Source organism: Capricornis sumatraensis, chromosome 15 (assembly GCF_032405125.1).
Source record: "Capricornis sumatraensis isolate serow.1 chromosome 15, serow.2, whole genome shotgun sequence".
In the NCBI taxonomy this organism is placed as follows: Eukaryota; Metazoa; Chordata; class Mammalia; order Artiodactyla; family Bovidae; genus Capricornis; species Capricornis sumatraensis.
This window is the reverse complement of record NC_091083.1, coordinates 46,715,278-46,739,639: the sequence shown is the minus strand read 5'-3', so window position 1 is coordinate 46,739,639 and position 24,362 is coordinate 46,715,278. Positions and strand designations below refer to the sequence as shown.

The 24,362-nt window shown below is 42.6% G+C and overlaps 1 protein-coding gene across 1 annotated transcript; it reads right to left on the bottom strand.

Annotated features, from left to right (window-relative positions):
- Positions 1-301: 301 nt before the first annotated feature.
- Positions 302-23,952, bottom strand: LOC138091836 (dihydrodiol dehydrogenase 3-like). Its single transcript, XM_068987818.1, has 9 exons — positions 23,835-23,952; positions 21,800-21,967; positions 20,836-20,952; positions 19,335-19,412; positions 18,801-18,923; positions 4,571-4,680; positions 3,266-3,431; positions 2,991-3,073; positions 302-344 (listed from the first exon to the last, which is right to left on the bottom strand). The coding sequence occupies exons 1-9, from the start codon at positions 23,916-23,918 to the stop codon at positions 302-304; spliced, it is 972 nt and encodes a 323-aa protein (XP_068843919.1). The 5' UTR covers positions 23,919-23,952.
- Between the last annotated feature and the right edge of the window lie 410 nt (positions 23,953-24,362).

Sequence of the window (24,362 nt, the reverse complement as noted above, 5' to 3'; positions counted from 1 at the left end):
CTCTTTTCTGTCTTGCATACAGGGTTCTCGATAGATCAACTAATTCATTTTTGGCAAAAGAAAAGGCACCAGGAGGTTATCTTTATTTTCTATCCTTTCTCTTTTATTTTCCAATTATTTAGTTATCAGAGAAAACTAGAATTCATATTTGAAGTCTTCTTTATTTCATAAAAAAATGTTTAATGATAAACAAGCTTCAATACTTCAGACACTTCTTTTAAACATCTCCACCAAGTACAGAAATGCTCTTCACAACCCTAGAAAAGAAGTTCTGGTAGAATGCATGGTGGACAGCTCACAGTCAGTATTCTTCAGAATATGGATACTCAGGATGATCGACAAAACTGAGAGAGAAAAAGAAGAAATAATTTATTAAATCTGTCATATTGTCACAGAGAGCATTACTCTGTGGATACAGTCAGGATGGGCTAAAGCTCTAAATCTGTAAAAACATCCCATCTTCTCCCCCAACAAGCACACATCAGGTGGCTGCTCCATGTGCACATGGCACCTGCATGTCCAATCCCAACATTCACGTGTGATATTCACCCCACAGTGACAGATAGTTTGACTCAGGTTGCAATTTATAAGAGGGCACAGACCTAAGGATAAATATGGAGGTCATTTCAGACACAGGTGGAACTTTTGACCCTAAGTGGTAAGAAGGATCACAGTTAAGGAATTCTTTGCTGTTTTTCATAAATCTGTTTAACAGAAAAAAAAATGTCAAGCACCCCTCAAATACAGGGTGCGTCCATTAAGGAATTACTATTAAATTGAAGAAATACCACATACACCTAAACAGTCTTACCTATAAAATGTGATTACTGCTTTCTTAATTTGTATCATATAACTACACTCATTATTAATTAATATTACTGCTGTTTTCCTTCCTTATAGTCTGATTTTTCTTTCTAAATTTGTTCTTTTCAACTCAACTCATTAAAGAGTGCATCCTGAGCCATTCCATGTGCCAGGAGCTGTGCTATCGACATAAACCTACAAGGATGAGTAAGTCTAGGCATTCACACAATAATGAAGGAGAGCACAGAATATACATAAAGCTTTTGAGGACAGAAAAGTAACTTGCTATCTTTTCTCTTTTTTCAGAATCATAATATACATATACATAAGTAAGCAGGCATACTAAGTCGCTCAGTTGTGTCCAGCTCTTAGTGACCCTATGGACTATAGCCCACAGGCTTCTGTGTCCATGAGATCCTCCAGGCAAGAATACCGGAGTGAGTTGCCTGCATTCCTCCAGGGGATCTTCCCACCCAGGGTTCCAACCTGCATCTCTTATGCCTCCTGCATTGGCATGTGGGTTCTTTACCACTATCGCCCCCTAGGAAGCCCATGTATATGTGCGTGTGTGCTGTGTGCTAAGTCGCTTCAGTCGTGTCTGACTCTTTGCATCCCCATGGACTGTGGCCCACCAGGTTCCTCTGTCCATGGGATTCTCCAGGAAAATACCGAAGTGGGTTGCCATTTCCTTCTCCAGGGGATCGTCGCAACCCAGAGCTCCAACCTGCACCTCTTAGGTCTCCTGCATTGGCAGGTGAGTTTGTCACCATTCGTGCCATCTAGAAAGCCTACATGTAAATGTACATATAAATATATATATCTTCTTTACATACAAGGAGGCTTCCCAGTGTCTCAGTGGGTAAAAAACCTGCCTGAAATGCACGAGACACAGGAGACATGGATTCAATCCCCAGGTTGGGACGATCCCCTCAAGATGGGCATGGAAACCCACTCAAGTATTCTCGCCTGGAGAATTCCATGGGCAGAGGAGGCTGGCGGGCTATAGTCCATAGGGTTGCAAAGAGTCAGACACAACAGAAGCAACTGAACACTACAAACAAGGAGAGTTGTAAGATTTTCCGTTTGAAACTAAATCTTCATTCTATCACTAATTTGTGTTCCCTTTTCTCTAAACTCCCCCCCAGCATCTCTCTGTTTGAGTAGTCTTCTGTCTCTTCAGCCCTGACTTCCTCCAGCAGTATTTGGCAGCTGGAATGCCATGGTACTAACTGAGTGAAGTCAAGGAGGTAGGAGCTCCCCAGTGGGTGGACCCCTGAGGGAAAAAGTCCACACTGCGGTGAGTCTTGACTCAAGAAACCAGAGAGACCCAGACGATCTTACCAGGTGTGTCCAGCTGAGGACAGAAGTCTCTCTCTGGAGGGTCAGTCCATGATATACTCAAACTTCATTTGGTGACATTTTAAGGATGAGGAAATGGGAGATGTGTTGGGGAAAAGGTCAATAAAGGGATAAATTTGGAAGAAATAGATGGTGTCTTGGTAAAGAAAAGTCCATCAGGGAGAAAATCCACCAGACACTTAGGAGAGGGAGTGGAGCCAGGCTCGCTGTGACTTCTCACACTGAAGCATGTTGGCCTTCATGGGCCCCTCCTCCAGAAATATCAACAACGTGTTCACAATTGTGTTAGGATAAGCAGGAATGTAATTCAGGATGGATTCCTTATTACACATCGTTATGTATCATTTCCTCCTGATTCTACAAAGAACTAAAGATGAAACATTTGCATCAGTCCCTGAAAGAAGGAGCCTGGTGGGCTACAGTTGATGGGGTCCAAAGAGTCAGACAAAACTGAGCAACTAACGCTTTCACTTTCCAAAAGAAGAACGGGCTGCAGGCCCTGTGCCCTCTATGTTTCCTGGGTCTCTGGGCCCTGAGAGGAGGTACACCAGGCACAGGGATTAGGGGCACAACGTAGTGAATTCACCACAGTCTCAACACTGGGGATTTTACTGATTGGCTGTCCTCGGTCCCAGTCATATTTCTGTTGAACAGAGATAGAAACCTAGAGGAAATCTCTGGTCTGAGGTCTGCAGGAAGCCCCTAGTATACTCCTACACTGGAAACCAGGGCTGTCTCCCTGAAATTAAGCTTTAAGAAAGCTTATACCTCTGCTGATCTGTATGCTAGAGAAAACAGCATTTGTGGAACATATACAAGTCACTTACTGTTGCAAATCATAGTATCTTATATTCCTATTGAGGCCTTCGATTGCTTTCATATCTTCCGGAGTCAGTTCAAAATCAAACACCTTGAAAGAAGGAAGAATCATATTAATCTTTCCCCCAAGGAGGCAGCCACCCCCTGGGGACTGGAGGACTTTCCAGCTGGATGGGGACAACAAGAGGGGAAAGGGAAGCCATGTCTGTCTTCAGTTAGACAAAGAATGCCCCTCATGAAGGATATTCCTTAGGAGCCCTCTGCCCACAGCCCCACTCATCACCTGTATGTTCTCTTTGATCCGCTTCCTGTTGTAACTCTTGGCCAGAACCACAACCCCACGTTGTATCTGGTACCGAAGGGCGACCAGAGCTGGGGTTTGCTTGTGCTTTTTGCCAATGGCAGAGAGAACTGGGTCCTCCAAGAGAAAGGGGAGGTTTGGGTTCACCCTGGAAGGAAATTCAGAAATGCCAAGGAGCTAAGACTAAGTCAGTTTATGAAGAGGCTTCCCAAACAGATCAGGTATGTCACCTCTAGACCAGTGCTTCTCAAAGTGTGGTCCATGAATCAGCATCATCAGCATCACATCAGATCTTGTTAGAAGCACAAAATTCCATGGCTTAGCTGAAGACAAACTGATACAGAACCTCAAGTATGTCACCAGAGTTGACTCATTGGAAAAGACTTTGATGCTGGAAGGGATTGGAGGCAGGAGGAGAAGGGGACGACAGAGGATGAGATGGCTGATGGCATCACTGACTCAATGGACGTGAATCTGACCGAACTCCGGGAGTTGGTGGTGGACAGGGAGTCCTGGCATGCTGTGATTCATGGGGTCACAAAGAGTCGGACATGACTGAGCGACTGAACTGAACTGATTCTGTGATTACAGATCTCTGCGGGTGATTCAGATGCATTATTGAGTTGAAACCAGAACTGCCAAACTCTTGGAATTTGTTTCTTTTTTACTTCTCTGTGGTTATTTTTCTTTTCTAATCAAAAGTAAAGACAATGGTATGAAAGGAGAACATCATGGGAAATATTGGGAAATATTTTGTTTTTCATTTTTTTCTAATTTTCACTAGTCTCAGGTGTTGATAAAAGCTGAACAGTCTGAAAATAAAGACTGTGCATTTCATAATTATTTACATTGTGCAGTTCTTCTACAAATCTTTTAAAAAATGGTTCAACTTGTACTTATTTTTCAATCATGATAAACCTGGAAATTACGTACTATTATCCTGATTTTAGACATAAAGTGAGGGAGACTTGGTAAGTCTATTATACTAATGTGCTCATTACCCATAAATAAGTAAATTATGACAAAGCTTATGTCTTAGTTATCAACTGGGGGATTATATAGAGATTTTAATGCAGACACTTGTGTTAAAATCTATATACAAGACACATACAATGTAAGATATCAAGCTGGGTGATGAAAAGACAAAAGAGTATTTTTCCCAACTGTCTTCTCTCTCCTCTACCCTTTGAGAGTTATCTCCAAAGCACTGCATACAGAATAATAATATTTTCATTAAAAAAATGAGTTTTAAATAAACTCCTTGTGGCCATCCATAATGTTCATTACCATTGAAATGTTCGTTGGGCTCCCAGAGCACCATAGGCAACTAGGACAATATCGTGTGACTTGCAGAACTCCAGCAGTTTACTCTGGTTGAGATAAGGGTGACATTCCACCTGTAGAAGCCAACAGAAAAGAGTGTCAGATTATATGAAAAGGTAACACACCAGAGAAAGCTTGAAAGGAAGAATTATATATGCTAAAGAAAACCATGTCACATCAAATTACAACTGGAAGTATCAAGGAAAGATTTTTTAAACTTATATTTCTGTCCCCTGAGAAGGTAAAAAATAATGACATTATCGAGAACAAGTAATTCTACAGACCAAATCTTGGTTGCCGAATACCACTGAACAGACCAAGATAAATGCCTAATTCCAGACCTGGGACAGGAAAAGAGCTGTCTAAGCTTTGGACATCAAACAACTCCAGAAAGAAGGAAATTGCACAGTCTTATGAAGAAATGTCTGAAGGACAAAAGAACCAGTGTGATGAATTCCCATCGGTGACATTTCAATAGATTTGAGCACCAAAGGGAATCATAAGTGAAAGCAAATGTAGCACACAGAGGCAAAATAAATCCCTGAGAGAGGAAGAAAGAGCAAAAAACGCTTCTCTCCACAGATGGTGATTATTACAATACATCTTTTCTCAGAAACTGACAGCTAATGTGAAGGAGTGCAGTGTTTTCCCCTGTCTGAAAGGAATAGATGTATTTTATCCTGAATAATGACGGAATTTTACTTTTACAGTAAAATGTTAGATCAGAAGATTAAAAAGAGCGTTTAAAATGGAAAATAATGAAAAACGTTCCAATGAAATAATTAATTCAGTTGAAAGTCATCAATGGATTCTCAACCATGACATGAAAACTTAGGGGAAATCAAACTTCCCCTGATGATGGTTATCATCCAACAGATGACTAGATAATGTCAAGAAGGAAAATACACATTTTCAAATAAAATATCCAGCTACTCAGGAAGCAAGAGTTCGAACTGGACATGGAACAACAGACTGATTTCAAATAGGAAAAGGAGTACGTCAAGGCTGTATATTGTCACCCTGTCACCCTGCTCATTTAACTTATATGCAGAGTACATCATGAGAAACGCTGGACTGGAAGAAACACAAGCTGGAATCAGTTTTGCCGGGAGAAATATCAATAACCTCAGATATGCAGATGACACCACCCTTAGAGCAGAAAGTGAAGATGAACTAAGAAGCCTCTTGATGAAAGTGAAAGAGAAGAGTGAAAAAGTTGGCTTAAAGCTCAACATTCAGAAAATGAAAATCATGGCATCCGGTCCCACCACTTTATGGGAAATAGATGGGGAAATAGTGGAAACAGTGTCAGACTCTATTTTTTTGGGCTCCAAAATTACTGCAGATGGTGATTGTAGCCATGAAATTAAAAGACGTTTACTCCTTGGAAGGAAAGTTATGACCAACCTAGATAGTATATTCAAAAGCAGAGACATTACTTTGCCGACTAAGTTCTGTGTAGTCAAGGCTATGGTTTTTCCTGTGGTCATGTATGGATGTGAGAGTTGGACTGTGAAGAAGGCTGAGTGCCGAAGAATTGACGCTTTTGAACTGTAGTGTTGGAGAAGACTCTTGAGAGTCCTTTGGACTGCAAGGAGATCCAACCAGTCCATTCAGAAGGAGATCAACCCTGGGAGTACTTTGGAAAGAATGATGCTAAAGCTGAAACTCCAGTACTTTGGCCACCTCATGCAAACAGTGACTCATTGGAAAAGACTCTGATGCTGGGAGGAATTGAGGGCAGGAGGAGAAGGGGACGACAGAGGATGAGATGGCTGGATGGCATCATGGACTCGATGGACGTGAGTCTGAGTGAACTCCGGGAGATGGTGATGGACAGGGAGGCCTGGCGTGCTGCGATTCATGGGGTCGCAAAGAGTCGGACATGACTGAGTGACTGAACTGAACTGAACTAGCTTATCCAGAAAAACAAAAGTGCTGTCCCTCCCAGTGGGACAACTTGTCACCATGCACTTCCAACCCGGGTTCATTTAGGGACAAAGCATGCAACTAACATTTTCTTGTCAAAATATTTAAACTTAATGTAGCAAGGAGTTCAGATTTAACTACTAATTTATGTAATCTAGGATTACAGAAAGAAGTCAATTAGCATCACAAAGTATCAATGATAAATACAGTGTATTTCTGAAAACCTTGCCTGGATATCTTGGTAACACAATGACTGAGTGATCATTTTACATTAAAAGAGCTTAAGGTGACTCAGAATTACATGTGAACCACAGTCAGACTCAGATCACCAATATACTGTTGCAGCCTGGCAGAGCAGACACCAGAACCTGCCCCATGGCTCGAGGGTATGGCAAACGGTGCCCTCATGATTGTGCTAGTAAGCGTGCTGAATGGACAGACTTGGGGCTGGGCGTGCTCTCGGCTCCGCTTCACTGCCGGCCCCTGCATCCGTCCCCGTGGAAACAAATGCTCCTGATCAACAGTGGAGCCTCACCTTTACTCCCTCTCTATGGTGTGCTGATCAAACTCCCCAGTATAGCTCTTTCCTAGTGAGCTCGTGACTTCTGCCCATAAAAGTGGGGGCTGAAAGGAGATGTCTAGGCTTCCTGCCATGGAGAGCAGGAGGGTCCCCTGATCCCCCGCTTGCAAATTAGATGTGTCTGTCTTTTCATTACACGCTCGCCCCTGGTTCAGGTCTTTCTCACCCTCTGTGCTGGCCATGGCAGGTGGCCCCTGAACAGGGACCTGAAGTCGGGAAGGATTCCCCTGAGGGAACAAACTCAAAGTGAAGACAGTGAGCGGTAGCTGAGATGCCTGGATCACAACCAGGCCCTCAAACTCTAAGGGTGGGAAGCCCCTTGTTGTCCACATTAGGGTGTCCATGGGGAAGGACTTGAGTAAAGCTGAGAAACATCATCTCCAGCTTTTGAGGCACCTCCTCCAGACCGCAGGAGTGCAGGTGAAAGAGGAGCCATTGACACAATTGCTAAGAGAGGTGGTTAAATGTAATCTCTAGTTTCCAGAAGAAGGCACTCTAGATATTGAAAATTGGGGTCCAGTGGAAGAAAATTTGAAATCAGCACACAGGAGAGGGGATTACATACCTATGATGGTATTCGACACCTGGGGGCTAGTGCGATTGGTCCTATACCCTTGACAGACTGAGAAATAATGTGAGAAGACAGTGTCCTCAAACATCTTGTTAACCCTTCCACCCCTTTGCCACCCAAGCTCAATTTTCCACCACCGCTGCCACCACTGGGTCCAGAAATGTCTCTAGAGGACAAGCCGCTGACATGGTTTCAGCAGGCCATGGTCTCCGGCCTTCCTATGGGTGCTTTTGACATTGAAGACCATCTTGCTTTTCCTATCAATTACAGGCCCAACCCCAATAATCCCACTCAGGTTATTGCAACCCATGAAACTTTTGACATCAGGTTTTAAAGGAACTAATCTAGTGTTAGGCTGAACGGGGTCAATTCTCCGTATACATACATGGGAGCTATCGGAAATTTTCTTGCATGGGAGATGCTCTCCTTACGATGTTAAAATGCTAGCCAAAACAGCTTTAAGTGGTCCCCAAAATTTACAGATTTTTGCCTCTTATATTGAATTGTGCCAATAGCTGCCCTGTATTAATTTGGTCAACGGAGATTATCTTACTTTTGAAATGCTCATAGGCACAAGGCAATACACCAGTCCAACAGCCCAATTGACTTATGAAGGTATACTGGTGAGAGCATATGTACAGATTGCAAAATGCTGCTGAAGCAGGGGCAGACAGCATGAGAACCCAGCGAGCCTACTGGTTCATTTGTTAAAATATTACAGAGACCCAGAAAAGAAGTCACTGAATTTTAGACCGGCTCTCATCTTCTCTCCACCATCAAATTAATAGTTCTACAGTGGAGGACATTTTGTAAAAACAGTTAGCCTATAAAAATGTCAATAAAGATTGCCAGGCTGCCCTTAACACTATTTGTCAAAATGGCAGCCTTGGCGATATGTTGGAGAGTGTCAAAATGTTGGTACATAGGCTCACAAACAAACCAAGCCAACCCAAGCAATTTGTGCTGCCTTTAAAAATAAGTTTAGCTCTTCCCATGCCAAAGGCTATCAATGTGGAAAACCCTGATATAAGAAAAAGGCTTGCTGTTCTGGGCCCAAAATAGATGTTACAATAGCTCCGCCTACTGGAGAAAATAAAACACCAGGACTTTTGTCAAAGGCTTTCTCAGCACAGTATACTAACGCATATATAAGGAATTTACAAAGATGGTAACGATAACCCTGTATGCGAGACAGCAAGAGAGACACAGATGTATAGAACAGTTTTGGGACTCTGTGGGAGAGGGAAAGGGTGGGATGATTTGGGAGAATTGCATTGAAACATGTATAATATCATATATGAAACGAATTGCCAGTCCAGGTTCGATGCATGATACGGATGCTTGGGGCTGGTGCACTGAGACCACCCAGAGGGATGGTACGGGGAGGGAGGAAGGACGGGGGTTCAGGATGGGGAACACATGTATACCTGTGGCGGATTCATGTTGATGTATGGCAAAACCAATACAATATTGTAAAGTAATTAGCCTCCAATTAAAATAAATAAATTTATATTTTAAAAAATAAAGTAAAACACCAGGACAGTGTCCTAGGTACCAGAGAGGCAATCACTGGGCTAATCAATGCAGGTCAAAATTCCATAAGAATGGTTCCCCTTTGCAGCCAGGAAACCGCCATCAGGGCCAGCTCCAGGCCCCACAAACGGTGGGGGCATACACTGTGAGAATCTCCAGCACACCTTTCAGCCTATCTCCAGCCTCTCAGTCTCTACCAGTGGAAGTGCTGGGTTGGACCTCCCAACCTGAGTAACTGTTCGAATTAATGGATTGGATCCCCCCCAACCACCACCCAGTCACAATCCGTACTGGGATCCAAGGCCCCATTCCACCAGGGACCATAAGATTCATTCTGGGAAGAAGTGGCCTTACCCTTCAGTTCAGTTCAGTTCAGTTCAGTTCAGTCGCTCAGTCGTGTCCGACTCTTTGCGACCCCATGAATTGCAGCACGCCAGTCCTCCCTGTCCATCACCAACTCCCAGAGTTTACTCAAACTCATGTCCATCAAGTCGGTGATGCCATTCACCCATCTCATCCTCTGTCGTCCCCTTTTCCTCCTGCGCCCTATCCCTCCCAGCATCAGAGTCTTTTCCAATGAATCAACTCTTCGCATGAGATGGCCAAAGAATTGGAGTTTCAGCTTCAGCATCAGTCCTTCCAATAAACATCCAGGACTGATCTCCTTTAGAAAGGACTGGCTGGATCTCCTTGCAGTCCACAGGATTCTCAAGAGTCTTCTCCAACACCACAGTTCAAAAGCATCAATTCTTCGGCGCTCAGCTTTCTTCACAGTCCTACTCTCACATCCATACTGGAAAAACCAGAGCCTTGACTAGATGGACCTTTGTTGGCAAAGTAATGTCTCTGCTCTTTAATATGCTACCTAGGTTGGTTATAACTTTCCTTCAAAGGAGTAAGTGTCTTTAATTTCATGGCTGCAATCACCACCTGCAGTGATCCAATATGCCTCTGGAGATCAGTGGAGAAATAACTTCAGAAAGAATGAAAGGATGGAGTGAAAGCAAAGCAATACCCAGCTGTGGATGTGACTGGTGATAGAAGCAAAGTCCGATGCTGTAAAGAGCAATATTGCATAGGAACCTGGAATGTTAGGTCCATGAGTCAACACAAATAGGAAGTGGTCAAACAGGAAATGGTAAGAGTGAACATTGACATTCTAGGAATCAGCGAACTAAAATGGACAGGAATGGGTGAATTTAACTCAGATTACCATTATGTCTACTACTGTGGGCAGGAATCCCTTAGAAGAAATGGAGTAGCCATCATGGTCAACGAAAGAGTCTGAAATGCAGGACTTGGATGCAATCTCAAAAATGACAGAATGATCTTTGTTTGTTTCCAAGGCAAACCATTCAGTATCACAGTAATCCAAGCCTATGCCCCAACCAATAACGCTGAAAAAGCTGAAGTTGAACGGTTCTATGAAGACATACAAGACCTTTTAGAACTAAAACCCAAAACAGATGTACTTTTCATTATAGGGGACTGGAATGCAAAAGTAGGAAGTCAAGAAATACCTGGAGCAACAAGCAAATTTGGCCTTGAAATATGGAATGAAGCAGGGAATAGGCTAATAGAGTTTCGACAAGAGAACACACTGGTCATAGCAAACACCCTCTTCCAACAACACAAGAGAAGACTCTACACATGGACATCACCAGATGGTCAACACCGAAATCAGATTGATTATATTCTTTGCAGCCAAAGATGGAGAAGCCCCTATACAGTCAGCAAAAACAAGACCAGGAGCTGACTGTGGCTCAGATCATGAACACCTTATTGCCAAATTCAGACTGAAATAGAAGAAAGTAGGGAAAACCACTAGACCATTCAGGTATGACCTAAATCAAATCCCTTATGATTATACAATGGAAGTAGGAAATAGTTTAAGAGACTAGATATGATAGATAGAGTGCCTGATGAACTATGGACCAAGTTCGTGACATTGTACAGGAAACAGGCCTTACCCTTCAGTTCAGTTCATTTCATTTCAGTTGCTCAGTCATGTCCGACTCTTTGCGACCCCATGAATCGCAGCACGATTCCATCACCAACTCCCTGTCCATCACCAACTCCCGGAGTTCACTCAGATTCACGTCCATCAAGTCAGTGATGCCATCTAGCCATCTCATCCTCGGTCATCCCCTTCTCCTCCTGCCCCCAATCCCTCCCAGCATCAGAGTCTTTTCCAATGAGTCAACTCTTCACATGAGGTGGCCAAAGTACTAGAGTTTCAGCTTTAGCATCATTCCTTCCAAAGAAATCCCAGGGCTGATCTCCTTCAGAATGGACTGGTTGGATCTCCTTGCAGTCCAAGGGACTCTCAAGAGTCTTCTCCAACACCACAGTTCAAAAGCATCAAGGGCCTCCAAATTCTTCCTGGCCTTATTGACCAAGACTATTCAGGAGAAATTAAAGTAATGGCTCTGTCTCATTAATTCCATGTCATTCCTCAAGCTCAACAAATTGCTCAACTCTTTCTCTTGCCTTACCATGCCCTTAACAACTATAATCCTGTCACCAGAAGAGAACAAGGATTTGGGAGCACAAGTGATCAAGTAGTGTGCTTTACTCAACAAATAGTCTCAGATCAGTCCATATGTAAGGCTAAAATCCCAGGAAAAATGTCTCTGAACTCTTAGATATTGGGGTTGACATTTCCATCATTACTTCTCCTCAATGGCCAGCTGATTGACCCCTGACTGAACCCCAGGAAAAGATAATCAGGCTTGGGGGAACCTCAACAATTTGCTCAAAGTGCAACAGTTTTTCCTTGCCTGCTGCTGCTGCTGCTGCTAAGTCGCTTCAGTCATGTCTGACTCTGTGCGACCCCATAGATGAAAGCCAACCAGGCTTCCCCATCCCTGGGATTCTCCAGGCAAGAACACTGGAGTGGGTTGCCATTTCCTTCTCCAATGGATGAAACTGAAAAGTGAAAGTGAAGTCACTCAGTCCTGTCCGACTCTTTGCGACCCCATGGACTGCAGCCTATCAGGCTCCTCCATCCATGGGATTTTCCAGGCAAGAGTACTGGAGTGGGATGCCATTGTCTTCTCTGTCTTCCTTGCCTAGGGCCCAACAAACAAACTGCTCACTTTCAACCTTTTTATTGCAGACCTTCCCTGTAATTTATGAGGCAAAGATCTGCTTGCCCTTTGGCACCTAGTTCTCTCCAATGAGGAAAAGGCAGATCATATGATGGCAAGAATGGGATGCCAACCAGCAAAAGAGCTAGGAAACATTTACAGGGAGTTCCTTCTCCTTTACCTATTCATCCGAAACTGGACAGAAAAGGGCTAATTGAGGGCCATTGAAGTTTCTCTGCCACCACAAGCCACACCTCTAACATGATTTACATCTAAACCTGTTTGGGTGGATCAACGGCCTCTAGCAAGGGAGAAACTTATACATTTACAAGCCTTGGTAGAAGAACAGTTTCAAGCAGGACACATAGAGAATGCTAGTCCTTGGAATACTCCAGTTTTCACAGTCCATAAAAAATCAGGCAAATGGAGGCTGCTTCATGAGCTTTGAGCCATTAATGCAGTAATGCAACCCATGGGGACCTTGTAGCCTGGACTCCCATCCCCTTCAGCCTTACAACAGAATTGGCCAATTATAGTTTTGGATCTTAAAGATTGTTTTTATACAATCTGCTTAGCCCCATAAGACAAAGAAAAATTTGCATTTTTGGTACCCAATATTAACCAGCAAGCCCCCATGAAATATACCAATCAAAAATGTTGTCTCTGGGGATGATGAGTCTACAAGTCTTCAAGATGGCAAAGTAGAAGGACATGTGCTCATCTTCTCTTGTGAGAACTCCAAAATTACAACTCACTGCTGAACAACTGTCAACAGGAGAATGTTGGATCCCACTAAAAAAAGATACCCCACATCCAAGGGCTAAGGAGAAGCCTCAGCAAGACAGTAAGAGGGGCAAAATCACATTTGGAATCAAATCCTGTACCCGCCAGAGACCTCGGAGGGCTCAAACAAACCTTGTGTGGACCAGGACACAGAGACCCCACAGAGACTGAAACAGAACTGTGTTTGAGTCTCTCCTGCAGAGTTAAGGGTCAGCAGTGGCCTGCCATACCACTCAGTCAGTCTCTCCCATCAGGAAGTTTCTGTAAGCCTCTTATCCTTGTCCATCACAGGACAGACAGATGAAAACCACAATAACAGAAAACTAACCAAACTGATCACATTGACTACAGCCTTGTCTAACTCAATGAACTATGAGCCATGCCATGTAGGGCCACCCAAGACAGACAGGTCGTGGTGGAGAGTTCTGACTAACGATATCCATTAGAGAAGGGAATGGCAAACCACTTCAGTATTCTTCCCTTGAGAATCCCATGAAAACGCAAAATTATAGGACACTCAAAGATGAACTCCCCAGGTCAATAGGTGCCCAATATGCTACTAGAGATCAGTGGAGAAATAACTACAGAAAAAAATGAAAAGACAGAGCCAAAGCAAAAAAACGCCCAAGTGTGGATGTGACTGGTGATGGAAGCAAAGTCTGCTGCTGTAAAGAATGATATTGCATAGGAACCTGGAATGTTAGGTCCATGAATCAAGGTACATTCAGTTCAGTTCAGTTCACTTCAGCTGCTCAGTCATGTCCGACACTTTGTGACCCCATGAATCGCAGCACACCAGGCCTCCCTGTCCATCACCAACTCCCGAGTTCACTCAGATTCACGTCCACCAAGTCAGTGATGCCATCCAGCCATCTCATCCTCTGTCGTCCCCTTCTCCTCCTGCCCCCAATCCCTCCCAGCATCAGAGTCTTTTCCAATGAGTCAACTCTTCGCATGAGGTGGCCAAAGTACTGGAGTTTCAGCTTTAGCATCATTCTTTCCAAGGTAATCCCAGGGCTGATCTCCTTCAGAATGGACTGGTTGGATCTCCTTGCAGTCCAAGGGACTCTCAAGAGTCTTCTCCAACACCACAGTTCAAAAGCATCAATTCTTCGGTGCTCAGCCTTCTTCACAGTCCAACTCTCACATCCATACATGACCACAGGAAAATCCATAGCCTTGACTAGACGGAACTTAGTCGGCAAAGTAATGTCTCTGCTCTTGAATATACTATCTAGGTTGGTCATAACTTTTCTTCCAAGGAGTAAGTGTCTTTTAATTTCATGGGTGCAGTCACCATCTGCAGTGATTTTGGAGCCCCAAAATATAAAGTCTGACACTGTTTCCACTGTTTCCCCATCTATTTCCCATGAAGTGATGGGACCAGATGCCATGATCTTCATTTTCTGAATGCTGACCTTTAAGCCAACTTTTTCACTCTACTCTTTCACTTTCATCAAGAGGCTTCTTAGTTCCTCTTCACTTTCTGCCATAAGGGTGGTGTCATCTGCATATCTGAGGTTATTGATATTTCTCCCAGCAATCTTGATTCCAGCTTGTGTTTCTTCCAGTCCAGCATTTCTCATGATGTACTCTGCATATTGGAAGTGGTCAAACAGGAGATGGCAATAGTGAACATTGACATTTTAGAAATCAACAAACTAAAATGGACTGGAAGGGGTGAATTTAACTCAGATTGTGATTGCAGCCATGAAATTAAAAGATGCTTACTCCTTGGAAGGAAAGTTATGACCAATATAGATAGCATATTAAAGAGCAGAGACATTACTTTGCCAACAAAGGTCCATCTAGTCAAGGCTATGGTTTTTCCAGTAGTCATGTATGGATGTGAGAGTAGGACTGTGAAGAAAGCTGAGCACCGAAGAATTGATGCTTTTGAATTGTGGTGTTGGAGAAGACTCTTGACAATCCCTTGGACTGCAACCAGTCCATTCTGAAGGAGATCAGTCCTGGGTGTTCATTGGGAGGACTGATGCTGAAACTGAAACTCCAATACTTTGGCCACCTCATGCAAAGAGTTGACTTATTGGAAAAGGTCCTGATGCTGGGAGGGATTGAGGGCAGGAGGAGAAGGGGACGACAGAGGATGAGATGGCCGAATGGCATCACCGACTCGATGGGCATGAGTTTGAGTAAACTCCGGGAGTTGGTGATGGACAGGGAGGACTGGAGTGTTGCAATTCATGGTGTCACAAAGAGTCGGACAAGATGAGCAACTGAACTAACTGACTGACTGACTGACTGACCATTAATTACATCTACTACTGTGGGCAAGAATCCCTTAGAAGAAATGGAGGAGCCATCACAATCCCCAAAAGAGTTTGAAATGCAGTACTTTGATACAATTTCAAAAACAACAGAATGATCTCTGTTTGTTTACAAGGCAAACTATTCAATATCACAGTAATCCAAGCCTATGCCATGACCAGTAATGCTGAAGAAGCTGAATTTGAATGGTTCTATGAAGACCTACAACACCTTCTAGAACTAACATCCGAAAAAGATATCCTTTTCCTTATAGGGGACTGGAATGCAAAAGTAGGAAGTCAGGAGACACCTGAAGTAACAGGCAACTTTGCCTTTGGAGTACAAAATGAAGCAGATCAAAGGTTAACAGAGTTTTGCCAATAGAACACAATGGTCATAGCAAACACCCTCTTCCAACAACACAAGGGAAGACTCTACATATGGGCATCACCAGATGATCAATACAAAAATCAAATTGATTATATTCTTTGCAGCCAAAGATGGGGAAGCTCTGTACAGTCAGCAAAAACAAAACTGGGAGCTGACTATGACTCAGATCATGAAGTCCTTATTGAGAAATTCAGACTTAAATTTTAAAAAGTAGGGAAAACCACTAGACCATTTAGGTATGACCTAAATCAAATCCTTTATGATTATACAGTGGAAATGAAAAAATAGATTGAATGGATTCGATCTGATAGAGTGCCTGAAGAACTATGGACAGAGGTTCTTGACTTGGTACAGGAGGCAGTGATCAAGACCAACCCTAAGACAAAGAAATGCAAAAAGGCAAAACAGTTGTCTGAGGAGGCCTTACAAATGGCTATGAAAAGAAGAATACTGAAAGGCAAAGAAGAAAAGGAAAGATATACCCCTTTGAATACAGAGTTCCAAAGGATAGCAAGGAGAGATAAGAAAGCCTCCCTCAGTGTCAATGCAAAGAAATAGAGGAAAACCATAGAATGGGAAAGAATAGAGATATCTTCAAAAAAATTGGAGAAAATGCTCCAAGGGAACATTTCATGCAAAGATGGGCTCAATAAAGGACAGAAATTATAAGGACATAACAGAAGCAGGAGATATTAAGAAGAGGTGCAAGGATGCACAGAAGAATTATACAAAAAAGATCTTCACAACCCAGATAATCACGATGGTGTGATCACTCATCTAGTGCCAGATATCATGGAATGGGAAGTCAAATGGGCTTAGGAAGTATAACTAGGAACAAAGCTATTGGAAGTGATGGAATGCCAGTTGAGCTATTTCAAATCCTAAAAGATGATGCTGTGAAAGTGCTGCACTCAATATGCCAGCACACTGGGAAAACTCAGCATTGACCACAAAACTGGAAAATATCAGTTTTCATTCCAATCCCAAAGAAAGACAATGCCAAAGAATGCTCAAACTACCACACAATTGTTCTCATCTCACATACTAGTAAAGTAATTTTCAAAATTCTCCAAGCCAGGCTTCAGCAGTACACGAACTGTGAATGTCCAGATATTCAAGCTGGATTTGGAAAAGTATGGGGAAACAGAGATCAAATTGGCAACATCTGCTGGATCATTGAAAAAGTAACAGAGTTTCAGAAAAACATCTACTTCTGCTTTATTGAGTATGCCAAAGCCTTTGACCATGTGGATCACAACAAACTGGAAAATTCTTCAAGAAATGGGAATACAAGACCACCTTACCTGCCTCCTGAGAAATCTGTATGCATGTCAAGAAGCAACAATTAGAACCAGATATGGAATAACAGGAAAGGAAAGTGAAGCTGCTCGGTCATGTCCAAATCTTTGTGACCCCATGGACTGTGGCATACCAGGCTCCTCCTTCCATGGGGTTTTCCAGGCAAGGGTACTGGCGTGGGTTGCCATTTCCCTCTCCAGGGGATCTTCCCAACCCAGGAATCGAATCCGGGCCTCCCACATTGCAGGCAGATGCTTTACCATCTGAGCCACCAGGGAAGCATGGAACAACAGACAAGTTCCAAGTGGGAAAGGAATAAGTCAAGGTTGTATGTTTTCACATACAGAGTATGCAGAGTACTTCTTGTGAAATGCCTGGATGGATGAAGCACATGCTGGAATCAAGATTGCTGGGAGAAATATCAGTAGCCTCAGATATGCAGATGACATAACCCTTATGGCAGAAATTGAAGACAAACTAAGAACCTTTTGATGAAAGTGAAACAGAGTGAAAAAATTGGCTTTAAAATTCTACATTCATAAAATAAAGATGATGGCATCTGGTTCCTACACTTCATGACAAATAGATGGGAAACAATGGAAACATGACAGACTTTATTTTCTTAAATCACTGCAGATGGTGGCTGCAGCCATGAAATTAAAAAATGATTGCTCCTTGGAATGAAAAACTGTGAGAACAACCTAGACAGCATATTAAAAAGCAGACAGGGTACTTTGTCAACAAAGGACCATCTAGTCAGAGCTATGCTTTTTCTAGTAGTCATGTATGGATTTGAGAGTTGGACAATAAAGAAAGCACAGTGCCAAAGAATTGATGCTTTTGAAACTGTTGTGTTGGGGAAGACTCTTGAGAGTCCCTTGGAGATCCAAACCAGTCAATCTTAAAGGAAATCCTTCCTGAACGATCATTGTAAGGACTGATGCTGAGGCTGAAACCCCAATACTTTGGCTACCTGATTCAAAGAACTGAGCCATTGGAAAAGACCCTGATGCTGGGAGAGATTGAAGTCAGGAGGAGAAGGGGACAACAGAGAATGAGATTGTTGGCTGGCATCAACAACTCAATGGACTTGAGCTTGAGTAAGCCCTGGGAGTTGGTGATGGACAGGGAGGCCTGGTGTGCTGCAGTCCATGGGGTTGCAAAGAGTCAGTCATGACTAAGAAACAGAACTGAAATATTCTGAAATCACAATATCTGCTCTAAATCCTGAGTAACTCTTCCATCAGCTGTTAGGATCAACAAAGCATTTAACTTCATGCTCTAACCTGGGTGACTCTCATAGTCTCCAGCACATTTCTTTGTACTGTGCTCACTGTTGAAGCTGGCATACCAAGACTAAGGATTTAGGCATCCAAACCCCATACAAATGCTTAACACCTATCGCACCTGTTTTTTTCTCTATTTATTTCCCATTCTGTGTTTTCATGGTCTTCCTTCCTGTATAGTTTCATCTGAGCACTTCCACACCTGATTTCGTCATGCTTTCAGCTCAGGGAAACACGTCCTTCCTCTAAGTTCTAGAAGCAGGAAGCCATCCCCAACTTTTCCACCCAGAGTTTATCAAAGATACTGTTATAGATTCTATTCACACAGTCCGGACACAGGCTCAGCTCTGTAGAATTCACTCTCTTCAAATGTCAGATGAACAGGAGTGAAGGACAGACAGACATCAGGCTCCAGTGCAAGAAGGAGGTTCTGAAGAGCAGGAGGGAGAGGAGCTGAGCTGCTCACCTGGTTGCAGACGGGCTTGTACTTGAGCCCGGGCTTGTTCAGGATCTTCTCCAGCTGCTTGTGGTTGAAGTTGGACACCCCAATGGACTTGGTCAGCCCTGCATCCTTACACTTCTCCAGGGCCTGGGAGGGAGGGGTGGTGAGCAGTCACTTGGCATGGGTAATATAGCAATAAGAAATGCTGAAAAATCATTAAGAGGGTCTCTGGTCAAGAATTAGCATTGCTTATCAAGGAGATAAAGGGGGAAAAGGTCATGACACAAGAAGAAGAAGTATCATCTCCTTAGAAAACCTTGGAGAAGAAGGTCACATGTAAGGAAAGAGATGCCTGTATACACTCTCCCAAATTCTCCATTTCATTCCTCTCTGTGAACATTTGATCAATGGTTCCCTCCCCACAACCCCAGCATCCCAGCCCTTAGATTCATGAACTGCAGAGTCTTATGGTCCACAGCCCATTCTCACAGGTGGAAGAAAGGAAGGAGGTTCCCCCTCTTCTGGCTCTTCCTCTGGTTCTCTCCTCCCCAGACTCACCTCCCATGTGCGACAGAGATCCACGGAGTCAAATATCGGTTTTCCATTTTCATCTGTTGGGAAAATTGCCTCCCCTGGCTGGAATAGAAGCAGTCATTTCAGAGATGTCACCAAATAATTTCTCCACATTTAGCCAGCCTGCCAGGCACATCTGGGTCTAGGATGCTAAACCTCCATGAGGTTCATTTACTTTCTGCATACTAATATTTGCAAAGGGATTTGCAAATGGAGTTATCAGCAATGTCTTTAGAAGGCAGTTTTCCAGTAATCTCTTATACAAACTATATGTTTTGATAGATATAATTTTCCTACGTTTTCCTGGGAACTCTCAGTGCTTTAAGTGAAATTTTTTCTGCCCTTTATACTCTCCTCTTGCAAAATGCCTCTATTGTGCAGGGAGTGACAGTAAGTTATGCCTTACTGCTGGCATAAAAATTGCAATCTTGACCTGGACCAAATATAAAAATTCCTTTTTCACTCTGAACATCTGATAGCTTCAGGGCATACACATGAACCAGCAAGGTTCTCTTTAGGTTGATAAGCTATGTGGAAGAAGCAGGCATACTCTCAAATATTCTGGACAATGAGGCTTGAACAGATCAGGGTCATTCTGCCACCCATGGAAAATGCTGAGATAAAAATAAAGCAAACCAAGAGTGATGTCATTATAAGGAATAAAAAAACAGAGACATTTCTGTCACGTATTAGGAATCCTTAAATCTATGTAGATGGGAATTACCATCTACATAGTCCAATAAACTCCTTGGCAAAGGATAGCTTGAGCAGAATTCTGTATTCTAAAAAAGAGTTCTGCATAATAGATGTTCCTGTTGTTTTGTTTCGGCTGTGCCATGGCTTTGCTGTATCTTAGTTCCCTGAATAGGAATTGAACCCACTCCCTCAAAACACCCTGACTCAGCACTGAAAGCACATAATCCTAACCACTGGAACAACTGGAAAAATTCCCCTCTACATAATACAGTTCTTAATGGCTAAGTGCAGTTTGCAAACCTCACTGTGAATACAGGCGACAGTGGAGGCCAGGTCTCCGAAGTCCTGAGAAGACTGTGATTAGACCCACCCAGAAGGACACCACCAAATCCACAAAACATGAAAGGATGAGAGATGAAATGACCTCATCCTGTTCAGGTGTGAGGTCGTGTCAGTGCTCAGCACCAGACTCTGGATATGAAATCCCATCTCCCAGGCCTAATCAGCACCATGCACAGAACTCGCCTATTTCTACTTCCCACAGGACTCGCTTATTTCTACTTCCTCAAGATTTTGAGACAGAGTCTCAGATTATTTAATTTGTTTCTATGGAGGTAGATAAGAGATTCAAAGAATCTCCCCAAAAAGATGAACACAAATGATAATTTAGGGGATTCTGCTCTAGTGTAATCATTCCTTCAACCTAAGAAAAATCTTGTCAACCATCCATGGAAGTTATAGATATTCTGACCCAAGAAATACAACAGAGGTGATCACAAAAAGCACCTACCATCAAAGCCACTGGTTGATGAATAATGTAGAGATCAACATAGTCCAGTTGAAGATCTTTCAGTGACTTTTCCAACGCTGGTCGGACCAACTCCGGACGAAGGGACGTGGACCAAACCTGCAGGGATTAAACAAAGGGAGCTGTGGGAAATGAATGCTTCACATAATTTTGTTTGACTTGTTTCACTTAATAACTAGACATTATTATTGGTTAGAAAGAGATCACTATGGGAAAAAGTTCCATTTCTTCTTGAGTTCTACTGTTTATCTAACCTACCCATGTAAACTTCATTATTTGATTGAATTTATCATCTGTACATCTTTCACAATGGAATGAAATGAATCAAGATATAAATAATTTTATCAAATGATTACCATACCCATCAACTGACCTATGCTTGATAGAGTATAAAAGCAGAACCTTAGTCTAATTTGACCAAACAATCCATCTTCTCAAAATTAATTACTATCTTGTTTAAACATAACTATGGGGGAAAATGCTTTGAACACTTTAATATGAGCAGAACATAATTCAAGAAACTTTGGCTAGATCTTGTATAATACACTAAGTGTCTCTCCCAATGCTCTCTTACTCTTGGAGCTGAGAACTGAGATTCAGAATGTGAAGAAATTTGAGAAACTCACCCAGATGATAAGAAAAGCTATAATCTGCTCCCAGGTCTGTCTGATTCATTAGCCCATAATAAATTACACTGCTCTGGCCTGGGCTCAAAGAAATAAAGTGACTTTCATGTAAAATTAAAATTTGAGTACACCATGATGATAAAGCTCTAGTTATACTCTTTTGGGAGGGGAGGACACAGTGAGAGGAAAAGGATGCTAGATTTAAGATACAAATAAGTATGAAAACAGTGGTACCAATAAGCACCTTCACCAAACTACTGATTCTATTACCAAACTGTCATCTGCCCCAGTCACCTGCACACACACAACACACACAGCACCTTTGAAGTGTAGAATATGTCTTCTCTCTTCACAGTGCCATCAGCAATCTTGCTTCGAATGGCCTGGCCAACCTGCTCTTCATTTTGGTATGCATGAGCACTGTCAATATGCCGGAACCCAGCCTCTATAGCAAATTTGGTGACCTCCACAGCTTCACTCTTAGGAACCTACATAAGCAACAAAAATAGTAATTGAATATCCAAATGATTAAGAGATTGCTAAGGCACAAGCTTGATCTTATCAAGAACCAACATTGCTTCATGCATTTGATTCATTCTGCATGTGTGGTGAGGAACCCATAACAATTTCCCTGCATGTTCCTGGTCAATGATTAAATGGACACCCAGGAACCCTTCAACCCCAGGCTATCACTGGTTGATTACAGGCATCAGAGGACCCAAATACCTTCTAGGTTCAGTAATCTGGTGGTAAAACTCAAAGGACTCAGAATAAAATTGCAGTCATGGATATGATTTATACAGTGAGATGTTTGAAGCAAGAAATAAAAGTACAAGGGGATGGTAAATACATCAATAAACCAGGTGAAAGCGTCTAAGACCTCTGTCTACCAGTGTAACCACACAGAAAACACCAAATAAATGCTGTATCTATTCAAGGTGTACAAAGTGGTGTTCTCATATAACTATCCATTGTTAATGATTACCACATTCAAGCTAGTTAGCAGATCCATCATCTCACATAGCTAACTTCTGGGGTGTTTTCATGAGAATACTTAACATCTATTAACTATAGTCACCATACTGTACATCAGGTAGATTTATCTCATTACAGAAGGTCTGGATCTTGAACCAACATCTTTCCATTTTTCTTAACCTTGTCCCCAGTTTCTGGTCACCGTTCCTCTACACTCTGCTTCTATGAGTTCACTTTTTCAGATTCTACCTATAAACAGAACATGCAGTATTTGTCTTTCTATTTCTGGCTTATTTCACTTAGCTTAATGTTCTCCAGGTTCATCTGTGTGGTTGCAAATGGTGGGATTAGCTTCCCTTTTCAAGCCAAATAATATTGCAATATGTTTCTGTAATCCAGGATCTTTCATGTTTCAAGCAGGTAGATGCTTGGTCCAAGTTCCCCCTGTTGGATCTAGTCTTGGTTTCCTTATGATTGCATGCCTTTTGGGGTATACTGAGGAATGAACCAGTGAGCTCTATATAGCCTGGACCCTTCCCTCTACTCATCACATTTTACAAAGTGAAAAATCCCATCTTTTACCTGCAAAATGTCTTCTGTTGTATAAATTAGAAAAGTGAGATTCAAAGTTTGAAGAACAGACCGTTGTCACAACTATATACTCTAAAACCAAGATGGACAGCAAAGTTTCTGGCTTCCAGTCTAGAGGCTTGTCCGCTAGTCTCTCTTATGCCTAAGGACTGAAAACTATAATAAAAAGGCGCTAAAAAATCCAAGGATACAGTACAAAGCCTGGCATGTAAGATTGTAGCATATCCCCTCAAATGATAGTATAGTTACCATCAGAAAAAGTTTCCAAGCAGAAACAGAAGTACAAGGCCAAACACAGCTGGAATGTGTCTTGCCTGGCACCGAGCAGGTATACCACAGGAGAAAGGCAATTCTCTCCCACTAGATTTCAGTCACCTCATCTTTAGGCCCTCCCACCACAATTATTTCACTGGGTCATGTTTTTCTGGAAAGAGGAAAGATTTCTGAAATGAAATATACAGAAAACACCACCATTGCAATTGCCCTCAAAGTCAAGCTGCTGAGAGTTAGTGATCTTGACAGCTGAATCTCACTCTTCTGCCAAGCTGGGAAAGAGATAGAAACTGGAGGGGAACCCAGAGTAATCTGCAGGTGAGCCTCAGACTCTGATGCAGAGTGAAGACTGGATGCTCTCTCCCTTTTCACAGGGCATGGTTCTAGCCTGGTTAGTGGAACCACATGATCCTCCCAAAGTCACCCAGGAACTCAATGCTTAAGAATCTTAACCTCTTTCCACTCATGTTACATCTGCTTACTATTTATATCTCAACCCCAAACCACTACACTTACCTCTGGAGGTGCACCGGTGCCAAATCCCAAGGCAGGAATGAAGTGGCCATCAGTAAGCTTCACTCTCTGACTTTTTGGATCCATTTTCTGTTTGGCTTCTACGACTAAGCAGACTCCGATTTTTCTCTTCTGCCTTCACAGGTTATAAATGCCAGTGAGGTAATGCCCTAACTGTACTCTCCAATGTTAGCAGATACATTGTAGGAGGGGCAAAGTGAAACCAGTACCCCGGGGATAGGATAAGAAAAGGATTGAAGTCAATTAACTTGTTTGCATTTTTATCACTGTAATCATTAATTACACTGATTGAATCATTGACCTGAGGTTAAATCATTAACCACAGATATGCAGATAATACCTCCTTTATGGCAGAAAGAGAAGAAGAGTAAAAGAGCCTCTTTATGAAAGTGAAACAGGAGAGTGAAAAAGTTGGCTTAAAAGTCAACATTCAGAAAACTAAGATCATGGCCTCTGTCCCATTACTTCATGGCAAATAGATGGGGAAACAGTAGAAACAGTGACAGATTT

Coding starts and splice junctions, on each gene's coding strand:
- LOC138091836 (XM_068987818.1), bottom strand. CDS start 23,918: ATGGATCCAAAAAGTCAGAGAGTGAAGCTTACTGATGGCCACTTCATT. Junction 18,924..19,334: donor ATCTCTGTCGCACATGGGAG/GTGAGTCTGGGG, acceptor CCTCCCTCCCAG/GCCCTGGAGAAGTGTAAGGA. Junction 3,432..4,570: donor GCCCAACGAACATTTCAATG/GTAATGAACATT, acceptor ATTTCCTTCCAG/GGTGAACCCAAACCTCCCCT.